General features: G+C 29.7%; 7 protein-coding genes across 7 annotated transcripts; 3 read left to right on the top strand and 4 right to left on the bottom strand.

Annotated features, from left to right (window-relative positions):
• Nucleotides 1-121: 121 nt before the first annotated feature.
• On the top strand, nucleotides 122-6,820 carry cgd6_5250 (transcription elongation factor, SPT6-like; the record flags this gene model as incomplete). Its single annotated transcript, XM_627844.1, has 1 exon — nucleotides 122-6,820. The coding sequence occupies one exon, from the start codon at nucleotides 122-124 to the stop codon at nucleotides 6,818-6,820; it is 6,699 nt and encodes a 2,232-aa protein (XP_627844.1).
• A 309-nt stretch (nucleotides 6,821-7,129) lies between these two features.
• Nucleotides 7,130-9,184, bottom strand: cgd6_5240 (protein kinase; the record flags this gene model as incomplete). The annotated part of the gene is made up of 1 exon (XM_627843.1): nucleotides 7,130-9,184. One exon carries the CDS (start codon nucleotides 9,182-9,184, stop codon nucleotides 7,130-7,132), a length of 2,055 nt encoding a protein of 684 aa, XP_627843.1.
• Nucleotides 9,185-9,876: 692 nt separating this feature from the next.
• On the bottom strand, nucleotides 9,877-11,244 carry cgd6_5230 (hypothetical protein; the record flags this gene model as incomplete). The annotated part of the gene is made up of 1 exon (XM_627842.1): nucleotides 9,877-11,244. The coding sequence occupies one exon, from the start codon at nucleotides 11,242-11,244 to the stop codon at nucleotides 9,877-9,879; it is 1,368 nt and encodes a 455-aa protein (XP_627842.1).
• A 720-nt stretch (nucleotides 11,245-11,964) lies between these two features.
• cgd6_5220 (cysteine-rich protein with zinc finger) lies at nucleotides 11,965-13,893 on the bottom strand (the record flags this gene model as incomplete). Its single annotated transcript, XM_627841.1, has 1 exon — nucleotides 11,965-13,893. One exon carries the CDS (start codon nucleotides 13,891-13,893, stop codon nucleotides 11,965-11,967), a length of 1,929 nt encoding a protein of 642 aa, XP_627841.1.
• A 5,211-nt stretch (nucleotides 13,894-19,104) lies between these two features.
• Nucleotides 19,105-21,312, top strand: cgd6_5180 (hypothetical protein having a transmembrane domain within N-terminus; the record flags this gene model as incomplete). The annotated part of the gene is made up of 1 exon (XM_627840.1): nucleotides 19,105-21,312. The coding sequence occupies one exon, from the start codon at nucleotides 19,105-19,107 to the stop codon at nucleotides 21,310-21,312; it is 2,208 nt and encodes a 735-aa protein (XP_627840.1).
• Nucleotides 21,313-21,904: 592 nt separating this feature from the next.
• Nucleotides 21,905-24,382, top strand: cgd6_5170 (hypothetical protein; the record flags this gene model as incomplete). Its single annotated transcript, XM_627839.1, has 1 exon — nucleotides 21,905-24,382. One exon carries the CDS (start codon nucleotides 21,905-21,907, stop codon nucleotides 24,380-24,382), a length of 2,478 nt encoding a protein of 825 aa, XP_627839.1.
• A 6-nt stretch (nucleotides 24,383-24,388) lies between these two features.
• cgd6_5160 (hypothetical protein with conserved carboxy terminal region (KIAA1078 protein)) lies at nucleotides 24,389-25,420 on the bottom strand (the record flags this gene model as incomplete). The annotated part of the gene is made up of 1 exon (XM_627838.1): nucleotides 24,389-25,420. One exon carries the CDS (start codon nucleotides 25,418-25,420, stop codon nucleotides 24,389-24,391), a length of 1,032 nt encoding a protein of 343 aa, XP_627838.1.
• Nucleotides 25,421-25,860: the final 440 nt, after the last annotated feature.

Genomic DNA, 25,860 nt, shown 5'->3' with positions numbered 1-25,860 from the left:
AAAAATAAGGCTATTAAAATTGTTGGATCGTGTTATGTTTGAAATAGGAATTAGGAATTAACAGGAAAATTTTTGTCTTGGCAAGAGTTTTCTTAAGCTTAAGGGAGAAATCCTAAGGGATATGGAACAAGAATCAAGGAGCTCTCATGAAGGAGGGTCAAACACTAATGAAGCTACTGACAAGGTTTTTCAAAGCTTAGAAGAGTCTGGTTCTCAGGATTTAGATGTCTTTGATGCTAATAAGGCCAATGAAAAGACTTTTACTGAGGATAAGGATGAATTAGTCGGTAATACTGATAAGAATGAATTAGAAGATACTCAAGATGATTCCACTAAGATTTTGAGTTCCGCTAATAAACTCACAGAAAATTCTCGGGCTCAAAGACCAAAAAAGAAGAAGCGTCGTCAACAGGGATCTATAATAGGAGGAGGATCTTTACAAGCTCTGTTACATGCTACCACATCTGACAATCATTCTTCTCAAAGCGATTCTTCTGAAATTTCTGATGACTCTAGGTCAGAAAAGCGAAGCCGTAAGAGGAAGTCTTCTGTCTCTAAAAGCCAAAAGAAGAATCGCGAAAAATACAAAATGTATATTCATGACGAGGCCGAAGAAGATGATGAGGATGGGGAAGAAAAAGCTAGAGAGGGAAGCCAAGAACGTCCTAATCGTAGAAAAAGAGACTCTCGCTCATCATCAGAAGATGAAGATGAGGATGACGAAGAGGGTTACGATGAATTGAAGGATTTTATTGCTGATGAGGTCGAAGAGGATGGTATTGATGATAGTTTGGTGTACAGAGGTCCACATATTCTGTCTCATTCAGCCAGCCAAGGTGAAGGAGATCTACTTGCTTCAAATGGCATGCCTGAAGCAGGTAATGAGAGTTCAGAGGATGACGATGACGACGAGATTCTTAGAGGAGGCTTAGAAGAGGATGACTTAGCTTTAATTGAGGAAAATACTGGAATACGTCTCAACAAAGATTCTCAGAAACACCGTTTAAAGAAAGTCTCTGAAGCTCTTGATTCTCCCAATAAGACACTTGTCGGTAAGGATATTGGAGATTTGGAAGATCTTCTTTTTAATACTGGTGCTGATCAAGAGGAGGACTCATCTTATAAACCTAGAGATTATGATCCTGTTCCTGGATTTGATTCAGAGAATTCTGAAGATGCTGATGATTGGATGGTCGATGATATGGATGAAAAGGGTCTTAGAGGAGACGAGTTCAACATTATTCAATCAGTATTTGGTGACTATGATACGGTTATGGATATACTTATGAACAAGGTTTCAAAAAGTAAAGATGTATTAGAAGGTGGTCCTATGCTTGATTCTGAAAATTATAACAACACAAAGTTTCCCAAAGTATCAGAAGAGCTTGACAGTGAAAAGACTATTGTAGGTGGAGATCACGAAATTGATATGGTAGATGATATTGATGAGGAGCTCTTTGGTGAGGGAATTGAAAGAGAAGAAGGTGAAGTGGAGAATATACAGGATAAAATGAAGAAAACTACCCTTCAAACTTTGCATAGTATTTCTGAACCAGCTCAATTGCAAGGACAGTTTCTTACTGACTTTGATGGCGAAGTTAAATATGCTGATATACCTGAGAGACTATATCTATTATATGGAAGCCGTTGGAAGTCACTTAAAGAAAGGAAGATTAGTAAGCAGGAGCTACAACAAGAGGCTTTATGGATTTCAAGGAAATTCCTTCAAACTTACCCAGAACTTTTTAAGGAGGAGCTTTTAAGAAGATCCCACAATCTGGAATTTAAAACATCTTTCCCATATGTCTCAAACGGAGGTGTAATGCAGGTGGTTTCTAACGCTGTCTTTTTAGTTTTGGACTGGATTCTAAATGAAAGATTGGATGTCCCATATATTTCCCTACATAAAATGCATCTGATACAGCCTCCTCTTAATGACTTTCTTTTGGGAAAGATTGTTTTCTTAGATTCTATATATTATAAACTCAAATTATCAATTGAAAGCTTCCAACAGAAACTTTTATCTATTCGAGAAAAGAAATCTATTTCTGATATATTTAGAATCTCTGAATTGTATGAACTTCCTGAAGATCATATAATCCAGGCATTCCTTACTGTCTCAGGCTTACAGGAAACACTCCAATCTAGCTATTACTTTGATTCATCCAGAGATATTGATAATATTAGATCTTATTTCCTTTATCATATCGACACTCCAAGATTTAAGCAAATTGAAGAAACTTCTATTGGAGAATCATCAAATATTATACAATCTACACAAATTGGAAAAGATAATATGGGATATTCTAACAGAAAACAAAGGAGGAACTATATGATTGAGCTATTTGAGTACATTGAAACAAATGAGCTCTTTAAAGTTTGGAGTCCACATATTGTTTCTCCTTATGTTTTATCTCTATATTTAAAGAGCTTTACATCTCCACAATTTCATTGTTCTACACCATCTGGAACTATTCCTGGCCTTCCAAATACATTTAGTCTACTTCCTCCAGGAGGTCCTGTTTTAGAGAATTCTAAGACAGCTCTTCATAAATGGTTAGAAAAATTGGTTAGACAGGATAATCCGATGTTTTCAAGTAGCGAGAAAATCTTGGATTCGTTAATTGTATATGAATCTAGACGCCTTGCAAGCTTTCCAGCAATTAGAGCCAAGATATTTGAGTACTTCCTTTCTAATGCTTGTATTACTACAGTTACAACTACAAAGGGTGAAAAGACATTAAGTCCTAATGGAGTTTTTTGGCTTGCAAGAAGGCTATTTAGAAAACCTGTTAATACTTTATTACCTGGAACATATCTTCCTTTGAATGATGATTCAGGTTTGGATGCTCAAAACTCTAATTCTAACACATTGTTTGACGGATGTTTATGCTCTGAAGTTCTCGAACTTGAGAGACGTGGATTGATTGAGCTTATTGTCCATCCTCTTTGTATAGATGATCCTGCTCCATGGAGAGGATCAGATGGAGAAGCTAGAATCAAAGAGCGTTTCTTACATGAAATTGGACTCCTAGATTCTGGAATAGAATCAAATTCGATTCAAAAAGGATCTTTACCAGCTCCAATCATGAATAGATTTGACCAGGAGTTCAGAATGTATGTTAATAGTGATAATATTGATAACAGAATTGTAAGAAATATATTGGATGAATTAAAATATGGATATGTTAGTATTTCAGGCTCAATTTGGAGTAAGCTTATCCAAATTCCAATTCTACATAGATTAATTGAAAAAGAACTTTTTCCAAGCTTTAGAATTGAGGTAATTAATTACCTCAAAATGAGATCTCAGGAATATATTGCTGAGCTTTGTTCACTTAATCTTCAAAAAAGACTCCGGGTTCTTCCCCCAAAGCATCCTGGAAAAGATGAAACAATGGATACCCAAAATGGTAGATCTGGAGAAAATCATAAAGGAGAAAAAACTAAGAAAGACGATGATTATGACTCAGATGAAGATGATTTTGATAATGATTATTCTGGAAATACTATTGAAAGTGATGATGAAAACTTTATTTCTAGAAGATCTAGAAATTCCAGATGGAGAGGAGCCTCTGAAGACAATTTTAATACAATCAAAGAAGAATATAATACAAATTGGGGTCTTAATGTAATATCTTGTGTGGTTGAGAAAGCTCAGAATGGATTTAAAGTCTGTGTAGTTTCTTTAGATATTTTTGGAGAGCTTAGAGACTTTTTAGTAATGGATCATTTATTAGGTAATATGTCTCATCGAAATTCTAGACATAATGATAGTAGATATAATGATAAAGGAGATAATTCAGGATCTTTAGAATCTCAACGCTTTGAAGAGGATATGGAGAATCTAATTCGATTCACAAAAATGTACTATCCTCACTATATTTGTGTTGGGATTTCAGATAGAAAGAGCTTAGAGTTAGCAGGTCTTTGGAATAATATTCTCAAGAAAGTTAAAAGAAAGGATCACAAGTTTACTCCAGGATTTCTATTTGTTTCTATGGATGTCTCAAGAGCTCTAGTACGTAGATCAGGTTCTGATCAAAAGACTTCTGGGTCACAAAAACCAAAAGGTCTTCAATCAGAGTATCCAATGTATGTCAGTCTAGCAGTTTCTGTTGGAAGACTTGTTCAAAATCCCTTAGCTGAACAATTACAGCTTTGGGAGGACTCAGGAAATGAAATTGAAAGTGAGCTAAGTGCCAATATTTTTGGTTTAGATAATGAACTCGGAGCTATTAGCTCATCCTCTTCAACTGGAGCAAAAGATTGGTTTAATCCTATTACATGCCTAAAATTACACAGACTTCAAGACAGTGTAGATCCGAAAATGCTCCAATTCCACTTACTTTTGGCTATCCGCTCTGTAGTTGCTAATCTTGGAGTGCAGATCAACAGAATGAAAGGTCACTCTCATTTACAGTCCCCACTTAAGTTTGTGAGTGGTTTAGGACCAAGAAAAGCCAAATCTTTGGCATTTTATTTAGACTCTCATCCAGGACCAATTTCTACCAGAAGCCAATTAAGACAAGATGACAACCATAATGAAACAACAAACCATAGAAAATCATCATCTATTGATAATAATCATTATGAATACGACTTTAGACAAGGTGAACAACATCAAGATGGTTGTCTCACAAAGAATGTCTATTTGAATGCTCAAGTCTTTCTTAGAGTTGATGAAGAAAGCTGTAATGAAAGAGAATACAATAGGAATTTGAACATATTTGATATTAGTCGACTTAGCGATGTGGAGGATAAGGAGCTAGTTTTGACAATTCTAGGTAATATTCGTGATCAAGTTTCTGAGGAAAGTGTATCTGGAATTAGACAAAAGTCTAAAGAAAAGGATGAGACAGTACTTTGGACTTGGATTTCAAAAAGAAGCTCAAAGCTTGAGACACTTGATCTTGAAGCTTATGCAAAGCTTATGTATGAAAACCAAGATAGACCAAGACTTCTTCCATATCTTAATAGAATGCTTAGAGAACTTAAGAAGCCTTATGACTGTTCATTTGTTTCAAGAGAATTTAGAGGTATTGAAAAGTCTAGACAACTCAGAGAATCTTTTGAGATTTCTAAAGAAGATTTATTTATTGGTTGTGAGATTACATGCAGAATTACAGGAGTTTTAAACAACGTTAGAGGACCTTCTAGATGTCCAATTACACTTTGGTTTGATCAATATAATATGAAAGTAGTGCTTGAAGATTTTGATACATTATGGGAAGAACTCCTTGACGAGTTTCCTAAGCTTCAATCCGTCTCATTTGATAATTTATTTAAATTGAATACTCCTTTACAAGCTATTGTTACAAATATAGATTTTTCTCAACATTGTGTATTTGTTAATTTATCTCAGAGTAAGATTTGTAATATATTAAATTACTTAATTGATGGAGTTTGGAGACAACAACAGTATCGTCTTGATATGATAGAGAAACATAGATATGATAGTAATTCTGGAGGATCTTCACAATCTCAAGGTGGACAAACAAACAATACAGATTCATCATCGATTTCTATGCATAATATAGCAATTCAAGAATACCAAAGAAATGACTTTAACTTATTACAAGATGATCTATCTGCTTTAATTTGGACAGATATTCGTCACTTTGCCTTTATATTGTTCAAAAAGAACTTGAATGTATTATCTACAAGCTCAGGACTGAATCTCAACTCTGGATTAGGCAAGAATGGTATTGGATCAGGAGACAGACTTTGGGACAGAGAGAGTAGGGGTGATAACAAGTATCGTGGAACAATATTACGTACAATTCATCATCCAAACTTTAGGAGTTGGACTCATGAGCAGATAATTGAGCATATGAAGAGTGAGACAGTACCTTTGGGAGAAGTAATAATTAAATCATCAACTAAATATATAGATAAGTTGAATATGTATGTAAAAGTTTGTGAAAATCCCTTTATGTTTAAGGTGATTAACATAGATGAGTTTGACCAAAGGCTTCCTGGAGAGCTAGGAAGAAGATTAAGAATAGATGATTCAGATTTTAATGATATTGATCAAATATTGATTCAATATGTACATCCTTTGAAGGTACACCTTTCAAATGTATTTAGTCATCCAAAGTATAGATCTAATATGGAATATCAGAATCTGGTTACTGAGCTTTTAGTGGAATCCTCTACAAGTGGTAACTCGATAGTTTGGGGTATAACAGCTGATAAACAGATTCCTTGTAGATTTCATCTAATTTCAGTTCCACCAAATTCAAGAGTAGGTTCAAGTGGAGCTAGGATACACTTTGAAGATGGGATTTATGTAAATCATAAAGGGTTTCAGTTATGGAGGAAATCCGAGAATACTTTGAGAAAGCTGTTGAACTGGTGGAAGACTGAGGGATTCTTTAAGAGATCTAAACATTTGGAGGATTATAAGAGGTATAAGGAATACATGGTGAGACAGAAGCAAGGGAAAGCGAACTCAGAGGACGATTTTGGATCCAGAAAGTTCGGAACTTCTCATCATAACAGTTATCATTATAATTCTGGTGGTGGAGGTGGTGGAGGAGGAAGTGGAGGATACCAGAGCCAACATTCGAGCAATTATTCTCACTCTAGACATAATCATGCAGCAGACAACTTTGGGAGTCAGACAGGTGGAAGCCATAGCAAGTCTGGAGGGGGAGCATCCCAATATGGATCCCACTCCCACTCTGGAGGATTCAGGAAATCCTTCCACGGATATCCTCCTCCTCAGATGGAGGGTGGATCGGCTCACCATTACCCTCCTGCTCCTGAACCTTATGAATCTAGCTTCCAAGGCAATTATAGGTACTCGAGGAGATGAATCCTCCCTCACTACTTAGGAAACAGAGGAGATAGTATTTCTGATGATTTATCATAAAAGACTCGAGCTTTTAAATATTACTTTTTATTACTTTCACCGTATTTTTAGTACAAGAAATCGAACAAATTGACTAGAAAAGACTTAACATTAGTCGATATTTTTTTCTTTCTTTCCTTACTCGAGAGAATGTTTAATATATATCCTTAAACTCTATACTCCTACTAGATGATCTAATTGAATCTAGCTAGACGCTTAAGAAAAGCCCTCTCTTTAAGGGGAGAGAAAACCCTTTAAGACCCAATACTCCAATCAATGGTGGTTTTGTGATATGTAGTGATTCCTTCTTACTTGTGATGGTTGTTGTTCATAGTAATATATGGGAGGTTGACTGACATATCTATTTGGAGGTGTATTTTGCCTTAATATGGGTTTGTTGGGCTGATTTTGGGGAAATCCTGATCCCATTTGTGGAACAGGAGGCATATAAATATCACGAGAGATGATTCCTTGAGGCTGAGGTGGTGCTTGTCCATATAACTGATTTCTATCAAATACAGGCCTTGATGAAACCTGGAAGTTTTCATTATAATTGATTCTAGGGTTTTGATCAATAGGATACTGTTGAGGAATCTTTTGTAAGTATCCTGGGCCAAAATGATCTCTGGGAAGAGGATTCCTAACAACAGAAAGATCTCTTCTCTGAGGTTCATCTGCTCTTTTGGTATTTGCGACACGGGCCTGTTGATATTGATAGTACCTAGTTTCAGAACTAGGATTTTGTTGTTTGTAGTGATCAGTTTGGACAGAAACAACATTAATTCCTGGTCCAACTCCAACAACAGGTGCATTCAAAGCAGTTTTCTGCGAGAGATAGTTATTATTGGCATGCAAACCAGAACTTCTTTCAGAGTTATAGTTATAGTTATAGTTATACATATTAGTTGGTATCTCAGTTACCATTCTTTTAATTTGGGTTTCTGGCCTCAACTTTTCCTTCTCGGAGGCTTTTCTTGGAGTGGGAACTGCAACAAGAGGAAGGGTAGTAAAAGTAGTGGAATTTTGTACTTTAGGGGAAGATATATCTTGCCTGACAGTCTTTGGAGTAGAATTTAATTGAAATTCAGGCCTTCTGAAAGGAGTAATAGGAATGGGAGAAGTAAGGTTGCCATCAGCTAGAAATGGATGGTTGAGAGCTTGAATTGGAGAAGCTCTTTCGTTGGAGTTTTTCCTTAGTAGCCAACAACAAAGATGCCAGGCATCTGGTGGAAATCTACTGGGTCTTGCATCCTTGGAGATTTCTCTAATAGAATTTAGCATTGAAATTACTTGAGAATTAGTATTTCCATCACATTCTCCCTCTCTTCCTCCTCTCCCTCCTCCTCCAGATGAGTTATTTGGAATAAATGGTACATTTCCCATATAAAGCTCGTAAATTAAAATTCCAACGCTCCAAGAATCCACTTTAGCTGTTTGTCTTTCACCTTTAAGGATTTCTGGAGCCATATAACAGAATGTTCCTGCCATTGAATTACATCTCCTACATAAATCTCCACACCACCCAAAATCTCCAAGCTTAACTCTTCCTTCACAAGAAATTAAAATATTCTCAGGCTTAACATCTCTATGAACTATACTCATTTCATGAAGATAATTAATAGCCTTGAGTATTTGGGTTAAATAACTCACCACTTCATTTCTTGCAAAAAGAGACGATTCTTCTTCTTGATATTCTTCGTCACTTGGAATATATCTATTTCGTCTAGCTCCAGCTCTAATTACATGGTTCTTCTTTTTTCTATGAAGAATATTGAATAAATTAGTGTCTACATACTCTAGAATCAAAAATACATACCCATTATGTTCCAAACATTTATATAACTGAACAATATTAGGATGAAAACATTGTGATTGAAGTTGAATTTCTCTTCTTAATTGTCCTGACAATCCTCTACAAGTAAAATGCTCTACGCTCATAACTTTTAATGCATATATATTACCACTTCTTTTACTTCTGATCTTAAATACGCTTGAATACGCTCCTCTACCTAATACTCCCTCAATTCCATCATAAATCTCAAAGTGTCTTTGTAATTCCTCTGGAACTGAGTGTAACTTTGAAAGTAATGGACCCGAGTCACCGTAGAATGTACTAGATGTTATTTGTTTCCATTTGCTTTTTGGATCCACAGATTCCAAAGCAAGCTTTGGAACATTTTTGGACTTTAACACTGCTCCTTCTCGTTTGCTTAATTCATTTTCCTTTTTTAAAAGTTCTGCTCTACCAAACTTATTTTGTTTCAACTCCTCTCTTTTAATTCCACCCTCTCTGTACTTATAACTATCATAGTTATACTCCTCTCTCATTATTCCTCATACTTACACACATTTTTTTTTTCCCTGCATGCCCATTATTTCCCCACAATTGGCGCCAAAAAGGTTACCACTTCCCCCTCGGAATTACGTGTCTTTACTTATAAATTTGAATTAAAATTGCAACTTGGAATTTATTTGTAACACAAAATTCTGGGTATTTAAATCGTAAATTTAACTCAACTTTTACCGATAATTTGTTTCTCTTAAAATAATAGAAATAAATAAAAAAAATGTACACAATACCTACTTCTTCTCACGAACTATAAACCTCTTTAATTCCAATATAATAAATACATTTACAATATGTTTCTGCTCATTCGCATGCACATGCACATGCAAATTTAATAATATAATATTATTTACACGTAATTTACACGTAATGTATTTAATACAATTAAATCTATAAAATTGACCCTAATAGAGTTAATATTGCAAATATTTTATTTTTTTCTATTTATTTTCAAAAAAATTAAAATTATATATAATTTTATTATTCTATTTAGTTATTTGTCCTATTTATAAATACATTTTTCTTTTATTTTATTTCATTTTTTCTTTGTTTAAAAGCTATTAATAAATAAAAACTATTGTATATGTATCTGTATTAAAAATTCCCAATAATATAAATTCTTAGCCTAATATATATATTTTTTCATCAATTTATTTCTCTTTTATTAATTGATTTACTTTGATGTGAATGTTCTATGATGAGTTATAGTTGATGATGGTTTTACACTTTTTTTAAAAATAGTATCTGAATTGAAAATTTGAACAGGACAATAACTTTTATATCCATTATTTATTCTATTATAATTATTTTCATTATAATTGAAATTTCGAGCAATATTTTCAGAATTGATAGTTTGTTTTAAATAAGATAATTCTGATCTTAATTGATTAATCTCTTGAATCAAATTAGAATTAGAATTTGGACTAATACTAATATTTGGAATATTTCTTTGATACATATAACAATTATTATTATTATTATTATTATATATTCTTTTATTATTTCCCATATTTAAATTCTTTATTGGAAATTTATTAAAATTCATTATATTATTTGATGATGATAATGATATATTAGAATTAATTTTATTTTTTTGATCAAAATTACCAATAATATAATCACCATCATTTAAATAATTCATCATATTTATATTATTCATATCATTATTTAATAATATATTATCTTGTGTTGAAATTCCAACTGATGCTAATAATATTGGAATTTGATTCTTTAAATGATTTTTTGTTAAATAATGAAACATATTTCTTGAAATCTCTTCAATTAAAGATTTTAAAGTAATTCTTGGAATTAATTGAAAATTTTGATTATTATCTTTATTTATTATATTTTCAAAATGATATCTTATTATTGATTGAATAAAATATGAAAATAATCTTCTATATATTATTGATAATCCTATACCATTATTTGAACATAATTTAATTTCTTGTGAATCTTGTATTGAAGAAGAACATGATGCTAATATTATTACAGAAAGATCTCTCTTTTTGTAATAAGATGTCTTATTTGGATTAATATTTAAGAGATCTTTATTATTATTATTATTATTTATTTCTGGCATTGTTGATATTCGATGATGATTAAATCGAATATTTTCATAATTACTATTATTATTATTATTATTATTATTACAATATTCTTCTCCTTTTGTATAATCTGATAAAAACATATATGAATAATTACAATCCAAAAAACATGTCAAATTGCCTTTATTATTTGAATTTGTTTCTAATATCATTCTATCAAAATCTGAAAAACTTATATAATCATCATAATCATATTCATCTTTATCATTTTTTTTTCCTTTTGAAATTAAAAAAAATGGACCGTTAACTGCTTCATTTTCTATATTTGTATTATTATCAATATTAATATCATTCTTTGAAAATTTTACTGGACCAGAATAAACAAATACTAAATCATAAATATTATTTGAGAAATTCATCCCAAAATTATCATTTCCTCTATATATATTTGAAAATTCTGAGTAATAGTTTTCATTTCCTGTATTTTCTTCCATAGAAATTAACCATTGAAATCCTTCTTTGAGAGATTTTTTTGACAATCTTACTATTTGTATTATTGCTCCATTAATTCTACTTAATGATAATGATATAAAATTTCCATATAAAATTTCTGATACTTTCACTTAATAAAATTCTTATTTCTTTAAATTTATATATATTTGAAAGTATTACTGCATATTCTATAATATCATTTGTACATCCTTTATAATCTTCAGTTTCTCCTGAAACTAATAATGCTTTCTTATTGACTTTTAATCTTTGTATTATTTCTTCTCCATTTCCAACTGAATAAAATGAATTAATATTTGGTATTTTTTTATAAAAATTCCACATTCAAAATTAAGTATTTAACTTTTTGATAACTTTTTCTTTTTTTTTTTTTTTGTTTAAATATAAAATTAAAATAAGTTGAGAAAAATAATAATAAAGTTAAATAACTGAGTGATTTGAGAGTTTTTTTTCTTCAAGAACAAAAAAAGAATTTCCAATTAGAAATTATAATATTAATAATTGATTTCCATTCAATAAATGCATTTTTGCAATAATTATTAAATCCAAAATGGCACCATGAGGGGAAATATTTGGATATTTATTCAGCAAATAAATATATAAATATATATATATATATATATATATATGTTATATATATAACATATATAACATATATATATTTATAAAGAAAGTTTGAATCTTGAAATAAATATAAATATATTTTACTCTTTTAAAGATAAAATTAAATCTTTCTTTGAATTTTTATTTTGATATTGACAATGTATACATTTTAATAAATGTTTTCTCCAATTGATTGCAATATTTTTCATTTCTCTTACAGTAATTTGAATATTTGTTTCATTTGAATACATTGTAACCTCTTGTGAAAATATCTCATAAGCTATTTCTGTTAATTGATTTACTGAAAAATATTCATATCTACCAAATTGATATATTATATCATATTCTCTTAATAATCTTCTTTTTATTGATTCTTTATATTGACATTTATTATTATTATTATTATTATTATCATTCATAATTAATAATGATGATAAATATGATTTCAAATATACCAATTGTTTAATATACTTATTAGATTCCCATATTTCAGCTGTTAATGAATGAATCTTAATCAATGGTATATTTTCAAGACTTTTTAATTTTTCTTTAGATTTAATTGATACTGGAACTGGTGTTAAATTTCCATATTTTGCAAGAAGACCTGGTAAAATTGAACATGTATTTGATCCATAACAATAATCACAATAATAATAACCAGTAAAACAACAGAAATTCAATTTAGATTCTTGATCAAATTCTAATATATTTTCACAATGTTTTGTAAAACATTTATAATCTTGTAATTCTAATATTAACCTTTCTTCTTGTTTATTTAATGGAATATGATAATAAGATAAATACCTTTCTTTCAATTCATTATTATCATTTTTTATCAATTTTAATTCATAATTAATCTTGAAATTAGATAAATCTGATTCATTATTAATATTTATATAATGATTAATATCTTCATAATTATAAATATTATTTAACTCTATATTATTTTTTTCATCTTTTTCTTGTAATTTATTATATTCATTATTATTGTCATTATTGTTATTATTATTATTATTTTCATTATCATAATTTACAAAATTTTCTTCTTCATTTTCTAAATAAAGTTTTTCAGATATAGGAGAATAATCAAACATTGGACACCACATATCCCCCAATAAATCTTCAATATCTTGAATATTTCTTTCATTATATACAACAATATGATCATTATTATCACTTAATATATCTGGATCCAATTCATTATTTGAATTTAATATACTTGATTTTGAAATAAAAGCTCTATCATCAAATATATTATAATCTTTAAAATTGATCTTTTGTTCAAATTCTTGCTTTAATAAAATACTTAAAGTAGATTTAGAATCAATTTCTATATCATTAATATTTGTAAGATTTTTAAGAATTTTTTGATCATGATGATTATATTGTTTTGTTTTATATTTAATATTCTTAAAATTCTCATTAATAATTGATATTTCTGTTGTTTGATCATTTCCAAAATTATTCCATCTTAATGATAATTTTGCAAAATAAGTCATCCAATTATTAGGAATATGGAAATTTTTGATTCTTAGACAATTTTCAAAACTGTTGATTATTAAAATAAACTCTTTCAAGAATTCACTATATCTCAAAATACTAGCATGATGATAATACATTGTTATTCTTTGATTCCATTTTGATGAAGGATTTTTAATAGATTCAAGAAATCCAGTAAATACTTTATTCATTAATAAAAATGATAAAAAACACATATCATCAACTTTTCCTAATTCATTAAGTTCTGGGAATATTCTTACAAAATGATACAAAGAACCATAATCATATTTGTAATTATCTTCTGATTTATTTAAATAATTTATTCCAATTAAAATACCATGTAAAATACATATTCTTACAATTTCAATTAAATCTCTTAAATGAGAATATTTCTCAAGTGTACCTCCATTTTCCAAGACTTTTATTATATTTTCTTTAAGTGTATGAAGATAATGTATACTTAATTTAGCAATTTCCCATGTTTTTTCATCAATAAAACCATGAAATTCTGCCAAATAAATATCATCCATGAAGTTATAAATTCTTTTAAAATAAATTTGGAAATATATGAGTTCCTTTAATGATGTAATAACAAGGATTTTACTTGTTTTTCAAATTCACACCTGTTATTTTTTTTATTCCAAAAATGATAATTTGAATTTGTGAGTATTAACATGAAAGTGGTTATCTTGGCGCAATATTACAAAATCTATATATTTGCATTATATAATATAAAATTATGAAAAAGTAACTGATCCAAACTCTGCTGAATCTAGACTACTTAAAGTACTGGAAGCTGGTAATTTGAGAAATTCAAATACTGGAACAAGCCAATATGGTATACCATGAGGAGTATTAATAGCTTTAATATGTAATTTTTCTTCWTWATWTTMWTCTAKTTCYWGATCWARTWCMTCATYKGAMRMCWTGAACTWCAKYRGGAMCAARAMCATSACAWWCTGACTMCGATACAWTCWACTTRGTYWGCYGAAWRATARGCWTSTCTWKGAKTCTWMMTWAWYGCTGAMTAWKKGWTCWTYTWGACATCTTTTCCAAWWYAAAKAYWCAGTWKAMCCWTRRTTAMAWSAAWTTKCATAMTTTCAACATAWTYTKGWMTATTGAWARCTRATAWYCMACTGTATATCAAWKMMTSTRSSAGKAWKTATYAAWYYWWKSKKWWKKWTYTWYKAMRKATKTAWKCYWTCYTWCAAMTWWWMYKKMATWARTACATTSWYTYTAMTWSWKYAKTTKRKMRAKKKATWAWYYKWCWWWSATYMAKKMATWMGWMWWWTYTKYTGYRRKTWKMAWRYWATWWWKSKWWWAMMWTYSWMWRRAWRWMMTWMCWCCSRMTAKMKAWKRYWYKMTTWAWWRSCMGMWMAYWWMWTYWTYYAKTRATTRAWTTAKSWRWAWYWWRKTMKAKWRYAAARWSTMWWARCWARTWRATTMMTTTYWWMAWTAWARWYWWAWRRTMRAATMWWGTWAWWTTKWWTWWMRWAWMYWAMTKTYMARTCTTTWCKTWWWTKSWATGWRSTSYGAWKAWKMKWKTYYMAKRYWKRYKWRWWKSWRMWMTTKGTKWWSTKWTATYAWMWWMTMWWAWAWWWMWTWWWMWAYTYWWTTMAWATWATRYYAWKMWTAWWATKRCAWGRCAWCAWWRWRCWYRWAWWYWKTWYYWWAYSWWAWWWYWKKATAATKGKWAYTWAWACWTARAKCWTAWWWCKMYKKAYWAWTRKTWAYTMTMSWTCAYWAWTYYYWRTWWRYYATWAATTWWWCTWRAAWAAWKRWWAWTKRWWRATWMAWTWTAATTTWTYTWWYMTWYWATTWMWYRKWWCATWKTTMTWTTTWWTMTTTMTTWTMTWTCAKWATMYAWWCWAYTTTCAKMTYWKMWWTSATMATWAWAWWKGRWATTRGASTSKRSMMWRWYTYGKCTKKRMTKARATKKKASTYWWTWWYCWKMYSTTTAWYAWTGAWAWAAWTATTWWKMWWAWTWRRWYMWGKRAAAAKSAGTTSAAWAATAGKWWMARKTAYWYMMAYWKWSWRAMSWWTTAAATWTAWWWWYMWATYMWTMMTWWWMTTATWTTYTTATTARRKGWTKYWRMRTWWTMKYWMATKKGRKGTRWWCTTTTWMATTWWKTWTCCAAAAWRTWWWATKSYTMTTCWRATAARKATTKAGRATAATTWMAWKAWTKKARASARKAATYWWTTYYWWWTTCAKTKKYWWTAAMWYCWAWWMMARRTKWTWWWYCWWKRATWWYMRATTTAWCWMMKKTKAWAAWGAAMWWWRTWARAWTKWRTRASARWATKAWTWTAWWKYWTRWGWAWWTRRRTCAAKAWMTKKTWTAWTTWMTMYWARTAAYWYAWKSKWWKATWTWMTWTTYWARMWATWAAWWYTKTWCYWSYWMSWWTMARTYSRAYAWWASYWKKKWWMRAWAYTWCMWRAKRAWKSSWWMGTRYWCYMMCATYYAGYTYWAATMWRMTMCYWATKGTWTKMKRKWGKMTMTCTKTAGKAWTSWGGRTWWWYWYWWYRSAGWAAWYSATAAMKAWWMTTTRRWWMCWWYTCMSAAWRRTKWTKWMWWYMWYTGKMAKYKGAWKTAWAAMWTGYKWWAKYWKYWMMAWYARAWRKWTSWGSARTMYMYWSKRWWTYAYYTYMRAWSWKMKWTRKRMTARWTCWTMWRMWTTAYWKTCATCATYTYCKWATRRRSYAWMRTYRATKSMWSTTRASTTGGWWKTTWKWKWWGTWTWWWKAWKRSMWKKMKTKGTWTKAMTWTTMYATTWMARKMAGWKKMYCMWAWWATMCTTGTSAWMGYWYRSTRTATKMWWWTKKRAATWAMWTAAYTTYTKGWAMTKKMYAWTAAWTAAMKWYAGWWAMTWTMMAAMYWMCWASWWWTGTAWYYTTTKGMWKWWCYTTATMKRWGKWMWTWTTTWWMTSSRWWKMATWYTCCWRMAWAKWWWMKMWTKKRWTGAKMWWMAWAKKKTMWTTRWKTWMATMRAWAYCYKKWAYTKWWSAKWWRTYKRKAKKMYSAWMTKSTGAYARAAYTSYWMAWWMTTTTMTAWATYKKRKYCARWAKWWYKRKTRMATTMYWKSTAMCWYTYMKYWRKWAWKKAKMSWKWTWATKAWRWAWSAWWCGRWWSKGRWRRTWSWGWARCAKWWTTYWMWWGMGMTYMGWKKYARWTTTMTWAWWGAWKAAGSMWKRKMTTTTTTTRYWWCTTTSWSAMKYAAWKYWWWWTSWYYAWRWTCRGGTKWMTTWKWWMAGTKRWWYMMGWWWTAMRKWYMRTKGWRWTTAWMSTTWTKRKYWWRMTAATCYMGSYCARMSKWTYAATRTAAKYYWAYTTTAWGWWTMKWAGMRAGTAAWMRKYMWRWTYATCWGAGKYWKGKARARAKWKMKAKAKRRRRARASAKWRAKRRARMKRAGAKAGASWSWKWSARWGAKAKMKRRMKRRRKWKKWMSWRRAWKKAWRMMRYWWRATWSRSWTKSWAWWWKACWYCTTAAAKWAWKRAWAAWTKRWMWYTTCAWTWMWWRATYAWYWWWKWMWWYWYTWWWMGYYYYCYSWTCYWKAWRRWYSWYMTTTWRWTKWWMRAAWWWSYTYGGARWTRWCMKYTTTTKKAAKARWSTYMTTATKGKMWYWKRKMMYYATRYYYMWTKKTRRRKTKCWCWSRWAATAAAYCWRAWKMARTASKMYWAAKWTWWTYYAMMTGAAKYWGKARKKTTRCATYMWACYAMRWGAWTYTGCARTAWYWASWTYRKATTSTRWRTATTMYMAWYRRTMMYYTWAGKYWYCMWTATKYWCMAKWTRMWGYKYWRKSRWRRAAMARCTMYTTWYASWYKKMTKWTMTKCMATTWTMAMCWRTMRRTYTWTGAAAATCAAGTTCAAGCTCTAGATTCAATCTCATACCACCCATTTTGTGAGAGTTTAACCAAATATTATGAATTTTTAATCCATTTTTGTTCGAAAGTGGGGCATTATCAGAAGAAACTCTGTCTCTAACCTCCTTTCCATTAATAGAACTTCTTTCAGACGTTCCATTCAATCCATAAACTGAAGAATAGCTCAGTTCTCTATCCACATTTATGTTATTTAGTAATATTCCAAAGATCCTTAGAGACATTAAACCTTTCCCATAAAATGTGATATTCTTCTCTATAGCTTCATCCTTGTTATTAACATTCAAACTTGATGTCATGTAATTAATCAATTCATTAAGTGATTCATTATTCCTTATTGTAAATCTTCCTCTTGCTTTTAAAATTCCATCCTCATTCACAGACATCTGTGAAATATATAATTCACCCAAAGATTTAGTTTCTTCTCCTTTTATTCCATAGCTTATCTGCATTAATGAATGAATAAACTCAGTCTTGTACTTTGATACTTTATCTATAGCCAATATTGAATCCACTTCAAATGAAGTTTCTCCATTCTGCCTACTAATCTGAAAAACATTGATTTCTTGAATATCCATTTTTGAGTTCCTTATTTGAATTTCAGCAATCTTTGGAAGCAACAATAAGAATGATACACCAAACAATGCTAATAACATAAAAAAAACTCCCAAAATAGTAATCAATATACGGTATATTTGATATTTATTCATTTTGCAACATCTTTGCATACTTTTTCGAGAGTTTATCCCCTTACTGAACTTCATCTTACCTTCTTTCTCCATTAAACTAAGCTTCTCTTTATATAACTTTATACGAGCATCAAAGAAATGTTCTCTCCTTGAATTCCTCAAGATTGTGAAAATCGAAGATTCTGTTCCTCTTGTACAAATTGTATTTTCATCACTAACTACTTGATTTACAAATGTTTCCTTATTATTTAAATCGATTTCCTCACTATTTTCACTTTTAGAAGCTTTATTTTCTACTTCTAGTTTTTTTGTCACAAAATCTGTCATAATTTACATAATCATATTATTCAATTTCCTAGTACTTTTTTCAATGTCTATTTTTTCAATACTGACTCTTCTAAATTGTAAGTTAATGACTTTGAAGAAATCCCAACAAACTTCTTTTTTTCGAAGTTTTCCTTATTTTTTGTCTTTTTGCTTTTCAATCCTTTCTACTTTTTTATTTATTTTTTTTTATTTAAAAAACGATTCTGAGTGCATGCATTCATGCATTCATTCAAACGCATGCATGCCGGCAATGACGTGGAGATTTTCTGGAGTTTTTGTGTGGGGGGAAATTCTAAAAACTAATCAAACTTGAAATTGACACGCTATAATCATTCTAACTCACTCATTCATTACAGCTATTATTGTTCTGTTTTATTCGCCATTTTTTAAAATTTTCACATTTTTTTCATGTGGACAATATAATAATCAAGAGGAAACTGACCAAAATGTCAGCTTAGAGCATGAGGAAAGGCGGAAATTTGGAATATGCATTATACTATAGCGGTTTATGAAGTTTTTATAAAATGCATCATCAATAAAAAGTTATAAATGAAGTCAGAATACAATTTTTTCCAAAATTGGAGCAAAATGTGCAACCCAAGAGAGAAATTTGCAAAAATTTGTAAGGCCAAAATATTAAGATAACAGAAATAAAAGGGGGCATATCAGTACATTCAGGAGATAAAAAGAAGTTTTTTTTTAGATTAAAATATTCGAATTAATCCATGCAGAAAACTGAATATAATTATCTGAATTAACTTTGTTAGTATTTGAGAATTGACCATTTTTCTTGTGTCATACTGGGTAAATAAGAAAGTTAGAAAAATAAAGAGGAATAATAAATATGGAAGCCAATAATAATGCCGAAGAAAATAAGGATGTAATTAATACAGTAAGAACTCCATCTATTTCAACAGTTTCTCATCCATCAGCAAGATACTTTGATGCAAGATCATGGGAAGAGAATAGAGATGTAATTTCTCTAAGAATTCAATCTCCAGCAAGTGAACTATATCTAGATGAAGAGTTTAGTCCCAGCACCATTATTGGATCCCCAAATAGTATTGTAGATATTAAAACTCCGCAAACACATGGAAACAATACATGTGGAATACAAGGTGAAGAGATGAAAGAAAGTGATGCTTATTACAAAAGTCATCCAAATGAAAACATAGAATCCAATAATTATGAAAGGAGACCAATATTTACTTCCAATAGGTTGTTTTATGTAGTATTCACAATACTAATTGGATTTATCTTTATTATTGGAATACTAGGAGCTTTCTTTTATTTGGGAAAAAGCCAAGGGTGGAATGAAACTTTACTTAAAGATTTAGAATTTAATGTAGAAGATATATTTGTGGATTTTGGAACAGATCATGGACAAGAGAAATTGGAAACATCTTTAATGGTCAATATTAATGCACCACCAAAAGAAGGTTTACAAATTAGAAATGCAAAGGTGGTTTTACCATTAGAAAATGCAAAAGTTGAATGGAATTCTATTCCAATTGCGAGAATAAGTAGTCCTCATTCTTTAGATATTTTTCAATCTGATAAATTGAATGTAATGATTCATGCAAGTTCAAATGCTACACATATGGTAGGTATTAGTGGAATAATACATGATATTATTACAAAAGGATTTACAGATGTAATGGTAAAGACTCAAATGGTTGTTCCAGGAATACAAAATAATGATGAAAACCAAATCATGTCAAAAAAATTCACAATTTCAATGCCATTAAAAGAGCTTATTACAAATGTACAACTTTCTGATATATCTTTTGATAGAGAAGTTGGTCACAATTCCAATATTATATTTAATTCCAAGGTTAATTATGATTATAGAGGAAGAATCTTTGTAAATAATTTAGGAAAAATCTTCTTGGGAGTATTTCACCGAAATAACTATCTTGGTATCGTAAAAATTGATGATTCGGATATATTAATAGGAAGAAAGTCTGAAATGAGCCTTAAAGGTACTTTAAATATGCATAATCTTATTAAGGATGAAGTAATTTTAAAGAGTTTAAGGCCATCATTAGATTTTGGAGAAAATACAAGCCATCACATACCTATCAAGAGTTTTGATCTAGATTTGCATGGAGTAGGAAGTTCTTCTCCATTAATGGATTCTGCAATTAGATCAGCAAAAACTAATTTAAATTTGGCAGTACTGCCACCACCTCCTTTAAGACAAATCCCTATGCCAAGCATTTCTGTTGAATCTCTGGTTATTACACCTCAACTAATGGTTCAAATTAGAGGAAAACTAAGAACAACCTTCTATGGGTATTTAATTAGCAATAATGAGACTCCAAAGATGGAAGCTCTAAGTATTAAAGGGTTACTTAATGATGGAGGGCAATTTACTATTACTTCTTTAGATCAAAATATTGGAATCATGCATCAATCTGGATCTTCAATTTCTCATTTTCCAGAAGCAATACCTCCTCCAGAAAGGGAAACTATTATTCCAGGAGTTAATCAAAGCTTAGAAGGTTCCTCAAATAATGTAAATAATATGAATGATGGAATTCCACATAGTACTATTACTATATCACCATATACAGACAATTTAGAAGTCCCAATCAATCTTGAATTATTATTCGATGATTTCTCAAAATCATCACTTCTAAATAGTCAGAAAGGCTTAATCAATGCAAAAGACATCCAAATACTGTCTAGTTGGTCCTTCTTTACTGGCCAACATACAGAATTTAAGAATATTGATCAATCCAAAATTGAGCTGGAAATGTTTAGTTTCCTACCAAAAATTCTTGAATTCCAAGTTAAAGATGGCATCTTCCAAGCACAAATCACTCTTCAACTGATACATTTAGGAGAATCTGATCATGATGAAACTTCATATAATGGTCCAATTAAAGTTACTTGGTTTTGTAATAGGGAATTTGGAGCAGAATTCCTACTAAATAGTGTGATAGTCAACCAAATTGCTGCAAACTACGTACTAAATTCAAATCAACTTATCCCTTCACATTGCACTCTGGAAAACTCCAGACTTAAGGTAGAGATCTCTTCAAAATGAGAACAGAATAAAATTTACAAAATAATAATATGAATAACAATATTATGCTCTTTAAAACAAGTTAAAGCTATCAGGAATTTACAATGGTTGAAAATATAAGTATCATCTATTAATGATAAGTTACCTAAAGTAGTTCAAATATTGTCATAAGGTTAGGATTTACATATTTTAAGTTTATAATCATTTTTTTTTTTTTTTTTTAATAATATTACCAGTTTATATTGTTTTTTCTCCCTTTGCATTTTATTAATATTGTTTTTAATAGCGTTTCCCCACACTTTACCGCCAAAGTGTGTTACATTTTTTTCTCTTTATATACCGGACTTTGGGTACCGGAAAGCTTTTATAATTTTTTTGTTCTTTTTTTTAATTGTGAGAGGGGTTTAGAAATTTATATTTTAAGATTTCGAAAACAGAAGATGATTATTTGCCAGCTTTGACGAATTTAATTTTTGAATTGAGCAATTTGATCCATTTTGATTTCTCGAGGTAAATTTGAAAGAGTATAAATTGAGAAATAATATGTATAGTGGGGTATATTTAAGTTAAACCGAAGAATAAATAGGATTAATTATATTAAAATATTGAATATATGAGCAAAAGAAAGCGATCCAGAAAAAATAAGGATTCTGGTTTGGGAGATGAACTAAAAAGATCCAACCAGTTAGATATAAGAAAGCTGTTTCTTAGAAATGCCCCCAAAAGAACGGGTTATAGACCAGTTCCTGGTGTTTTAATTTATCCACAGAATTTTAGAGAGCCAAGAGTTCTCGAAGCCATTAGTCATAAGAAATTGAAAGGAGAATGCTGTAATGACTTTGAAAATGGAATGTGTCGATGTGGTGATATTGTTGCTTGTCCTGCAAGCCAAGAGTTCCAATCAAAAGACAGTCTAGGAGAAGATTCTGAAATGAATAATGGTGAATTAGATAGCCAAAGGGGTGAAGCCCCAGATCCAATTGATTTCAGAGGTTTAAGAGGAATGCTTTGGTCAAAGATTAATCCAGAAAAGTTTGAAATGTTTGAAAGACGGTTTTCTGAACCAAATGCAACAGGATCTTGTCCTATTGGATTAACTGACAACTTTGAGAGTCCAATATTCTTTGCAAATACCCAGCCAGCTTCATCGAAGCTTTATGAAACAGTAGAGTTATCTCAGGAGTTGATTGAGCAGGTAAATGAAGAAGATTTTAATGCTTTCATGGAAAATTGGCAAGATTGTATGAACCAAATAGATTGTCTTGAACAAGAGATGAAGATTAATATTGAACTTCAACTTTCAATAGAAAATGAGCTTGAGAGAGGTATTCGCCTTCTTAAACCAAGACTTAGACAACTAACGATCTCAGAAAGAAAACTTTTGCACATTTGCATTAATTATTTGACTTCTCAAGTAGGATTTCCGAGATTAGACAAATTTTCGGATATCCAAACTATGGATGATGTTGGAATGAGCCAAGATAAGGAGATTGTTCATATTAAGAATACTTCTTGGTATATGGGAGCAGATGCAATGGACTTGGTAAATCAGCATCATAAAATAGCAGAATTACAAGGGAAGTTAATACGGAGTCATTTGAATAGCCAAGATAATAACTCCATCTTTTCTTCATCTTTTAATGAAATGGGTTTTGAGGATGATGAATCATATAGTAATTATCGGAATCTTGAAAACAAGATGATTAACGACGATAGTGAGCTTAGTCTGCATTGTAGGTCAGTTCTTTCCAGGTATCTTAGTGATAAACTTCAAGAAAAGGAGTCAGCCTTAAAGACAAAAAGGAATTTACTGATTAAATTATCAAATATTCTAAAGCTTTTGGAATCTTCGCCTCTTTCGAACTTTCCTTCTACTGTGAATAATCGCCACATGTTCCTAAATCCCATTGGTATTGGAAGAAGGAGTATCTGCTGGACAGCTTTTGACTTTACTGAACTAGTTCCCTGTGTACTGAAGCTATATAGACTGGATTTTTCAGCAAAGAATGAAATCCAGAGGGAATCAATGTTCTCTTCTAATGTATCCATTTCCTCCAATACTCACAAGTTGAAAGTAGTGATGCAAGAATCATTTGAAAGATTGAGAATTATTAAGAATGCCTTCAACTCACAAATTAGCCAAATGAAAGAAAAAGAAGTTCCTTTAGAAATTATTTCGTTTCTCAAACAAAATTGTAATGTCCATTCTTTGTTAAACTCGAAAAGTATTAGGAACAGGCAAATGAATCAAGGAGTCTCTGATATTGTATTATGCTCTGGAATATTTGAATGGTATACTCCTTTGTCTTTAAACTCTACAATTGTTGAGATTTATCCTCATATGGAATGCTATGATATCCTTTCATATATAAATTTAAATGGAGTTCTTGGAGAGTCCACGTCTTTAATGTATATTAGGTCTCTTCTAAGGCTTTTCTTTTTGTTCTCCTCCTTCAAAGAAGATAATGGTAAACAAAAAATGAAAAGTTTTATTTTCCCAATAAAAGCAAGTAGAGTATACATTAGAAAAGAAGAGAGTTGTTTATTATTAGGGCCATTGGATCTAATTGATTTAGACTCGAAGGTTGACTCACTACAAGACGATATTGTTTTTAAGAAGAAATATCCAACAAACTTGATGCGATGTAGTAGCTTTACTCAAGGCCAAAAAAATGATGATATTGTTAATTATTTTCCTCCAATTATTAAAGATACCATTAATTCTGACGGTTATATATTTAATATAGATAACATTAAGCTCCTTAAGAATAAACTAATGGACATTGGACGCTTTTGTGACATTTTTGAAAAAATACATATTTATATGATTGGTGTTCTTTTATACTTTTGCTTAACTGGAGAATATTATAGCTTTGAATCAAAAAATGATAACCTATACTTAAAGTTATCTAGTCATGTGAAGGAACTTTTGAATGCCATGTTGAATCCAAATATTGATCAAATTCCAAGTATTGAACAAATTCTTGGCCTTCCTGCATTGCATCCTGAAAGACTTGTAGGAACTGTAGGAGTCCAGGCCAACTATAACTTGTTCCAAAGTCAAATGTCGGAATTAAAGCTAATGGTTTAGCCTTTATTATTGAGTACTTAAATATTCATTCTTTATACTTAATCCATCAACAATATCTGTAATCTTTTTTGATCTATTTATAGGCTTGAATAGTTTCTGACTAGTGTCAAACTTATACAATGTATGCACCATTTCTTTGCGTATAACTTTTGGACAATTTGGTACAATTTCAACTACACATTGCCAATTGTTTTCTTTCTGGAAAAATGAGTAAAGTCCGCGTATACCTTTATGATCATCGTACTGGAATAAAATTATAAAGTGATTTAAATCTTTTAACTCAATAGAGTTCATTGAATCCATTACAAACTTTCTAATTTTTTTATTGTGTTCTCCTGAAAGACTGATCCAATTTAATGCTAGAGATATTACATTTCTATTATTTCTTTTGATAACCACTTCCATATCCTCTGATAAATCTGAATACTCATCTGAAAACTGTCTTTCACAGTTGTTTCTTGAGACGTTTTGGCCTCTTCTATATTCATAATCTGAATTATATTCTTGTCCTATATCTTTGTAATCATTAGTATCTGAATCTTCTGATAAACACTGTTTACTATAAGAATGCACTCTTCTATCCTGTCCATTAAAAAAATCCCGTTCTCTGGTATTTGAAGTTCTTTCTAGACTAGCATTGCAATATATGCAATTATTACCATTGTTAGAATAGTAGTTACTATCGTTCATTGTTCTTAATTTACAATTTGAGTGTAAGATTGGAAGTCTATTACAATTTTTTTCAAATCCCAAATCGTAATTTTGATCCAAATTCGAGTCTTTATAGAATCTTATTCCATGAATACATCCATCATCTTCTCTAAGTTCATCCAACTCAAAATCACAATATCCTCTCCTTTCTCTTATACAACCTTCTCTTTTCGAGTATTGATAATCCATGCAATTTCTTTGGTATAACTTCTCCCCTCTGGAATTGCAGCAGCATCTATCATTCTGTCTTCTCAACTCTTCAATTCTATCTAAATCAATATATGGAAGTTCTGATATATTGTTGTAATGTCTGCTCATACTTGCCATACTAACTTTCTTTAAATAATGGTCCTAAACAAACTTTATTTAAAAAAAAATAATAAATTAAGATTACTACAATCTTTACAAAAAAATCTTTTTTTGTGATACCTTTTCAATATATTTACACTACTTTTTTGCTATGCCTCCACGTAATTGACAATTTACAAACTTTGCATGCATGCATGCAACCACTTTGCAAGTGTTTTAGGCGCCCAATAATAGTCATACAGTGTGGGGAGTTTAATTTGCAAAACAGTCAAAAAGGTGAAGATGTAAAAATGAGAGAAAATTTGTGTAATTTGGAGATTTATGGGAATTTTTGAAGTGATAAAATAAGAATAAACTCCTGCATAAGTTTCTAAAAGACCAAATCATATTGTTTTTTCTTTGAAAACGTTTGAAGAAGTAAATTTGTAAACATTTTAAAATGTAAAAATGTCAGCAAA

This window comes from Cryptosporidium parvum, chromosome 6 (assembly GCF_000165345.1).
Source record: "Cryptosporidium parvum Iowa II chromosome 6, whole genome shotgun sequence".
Lineage (NCBI taxonomy): Eukaryota > Apicomplexa > Conoidasida > Eucoccidiorida > Cryptosporidiidae > Cryptosporidium > Cryptosporidium parvum.
The sequence above is the reverse complement of the archived record's forward strand: the minus strand, read 5'-3'. Positions and strand labels throughout refer to the sequence as shown.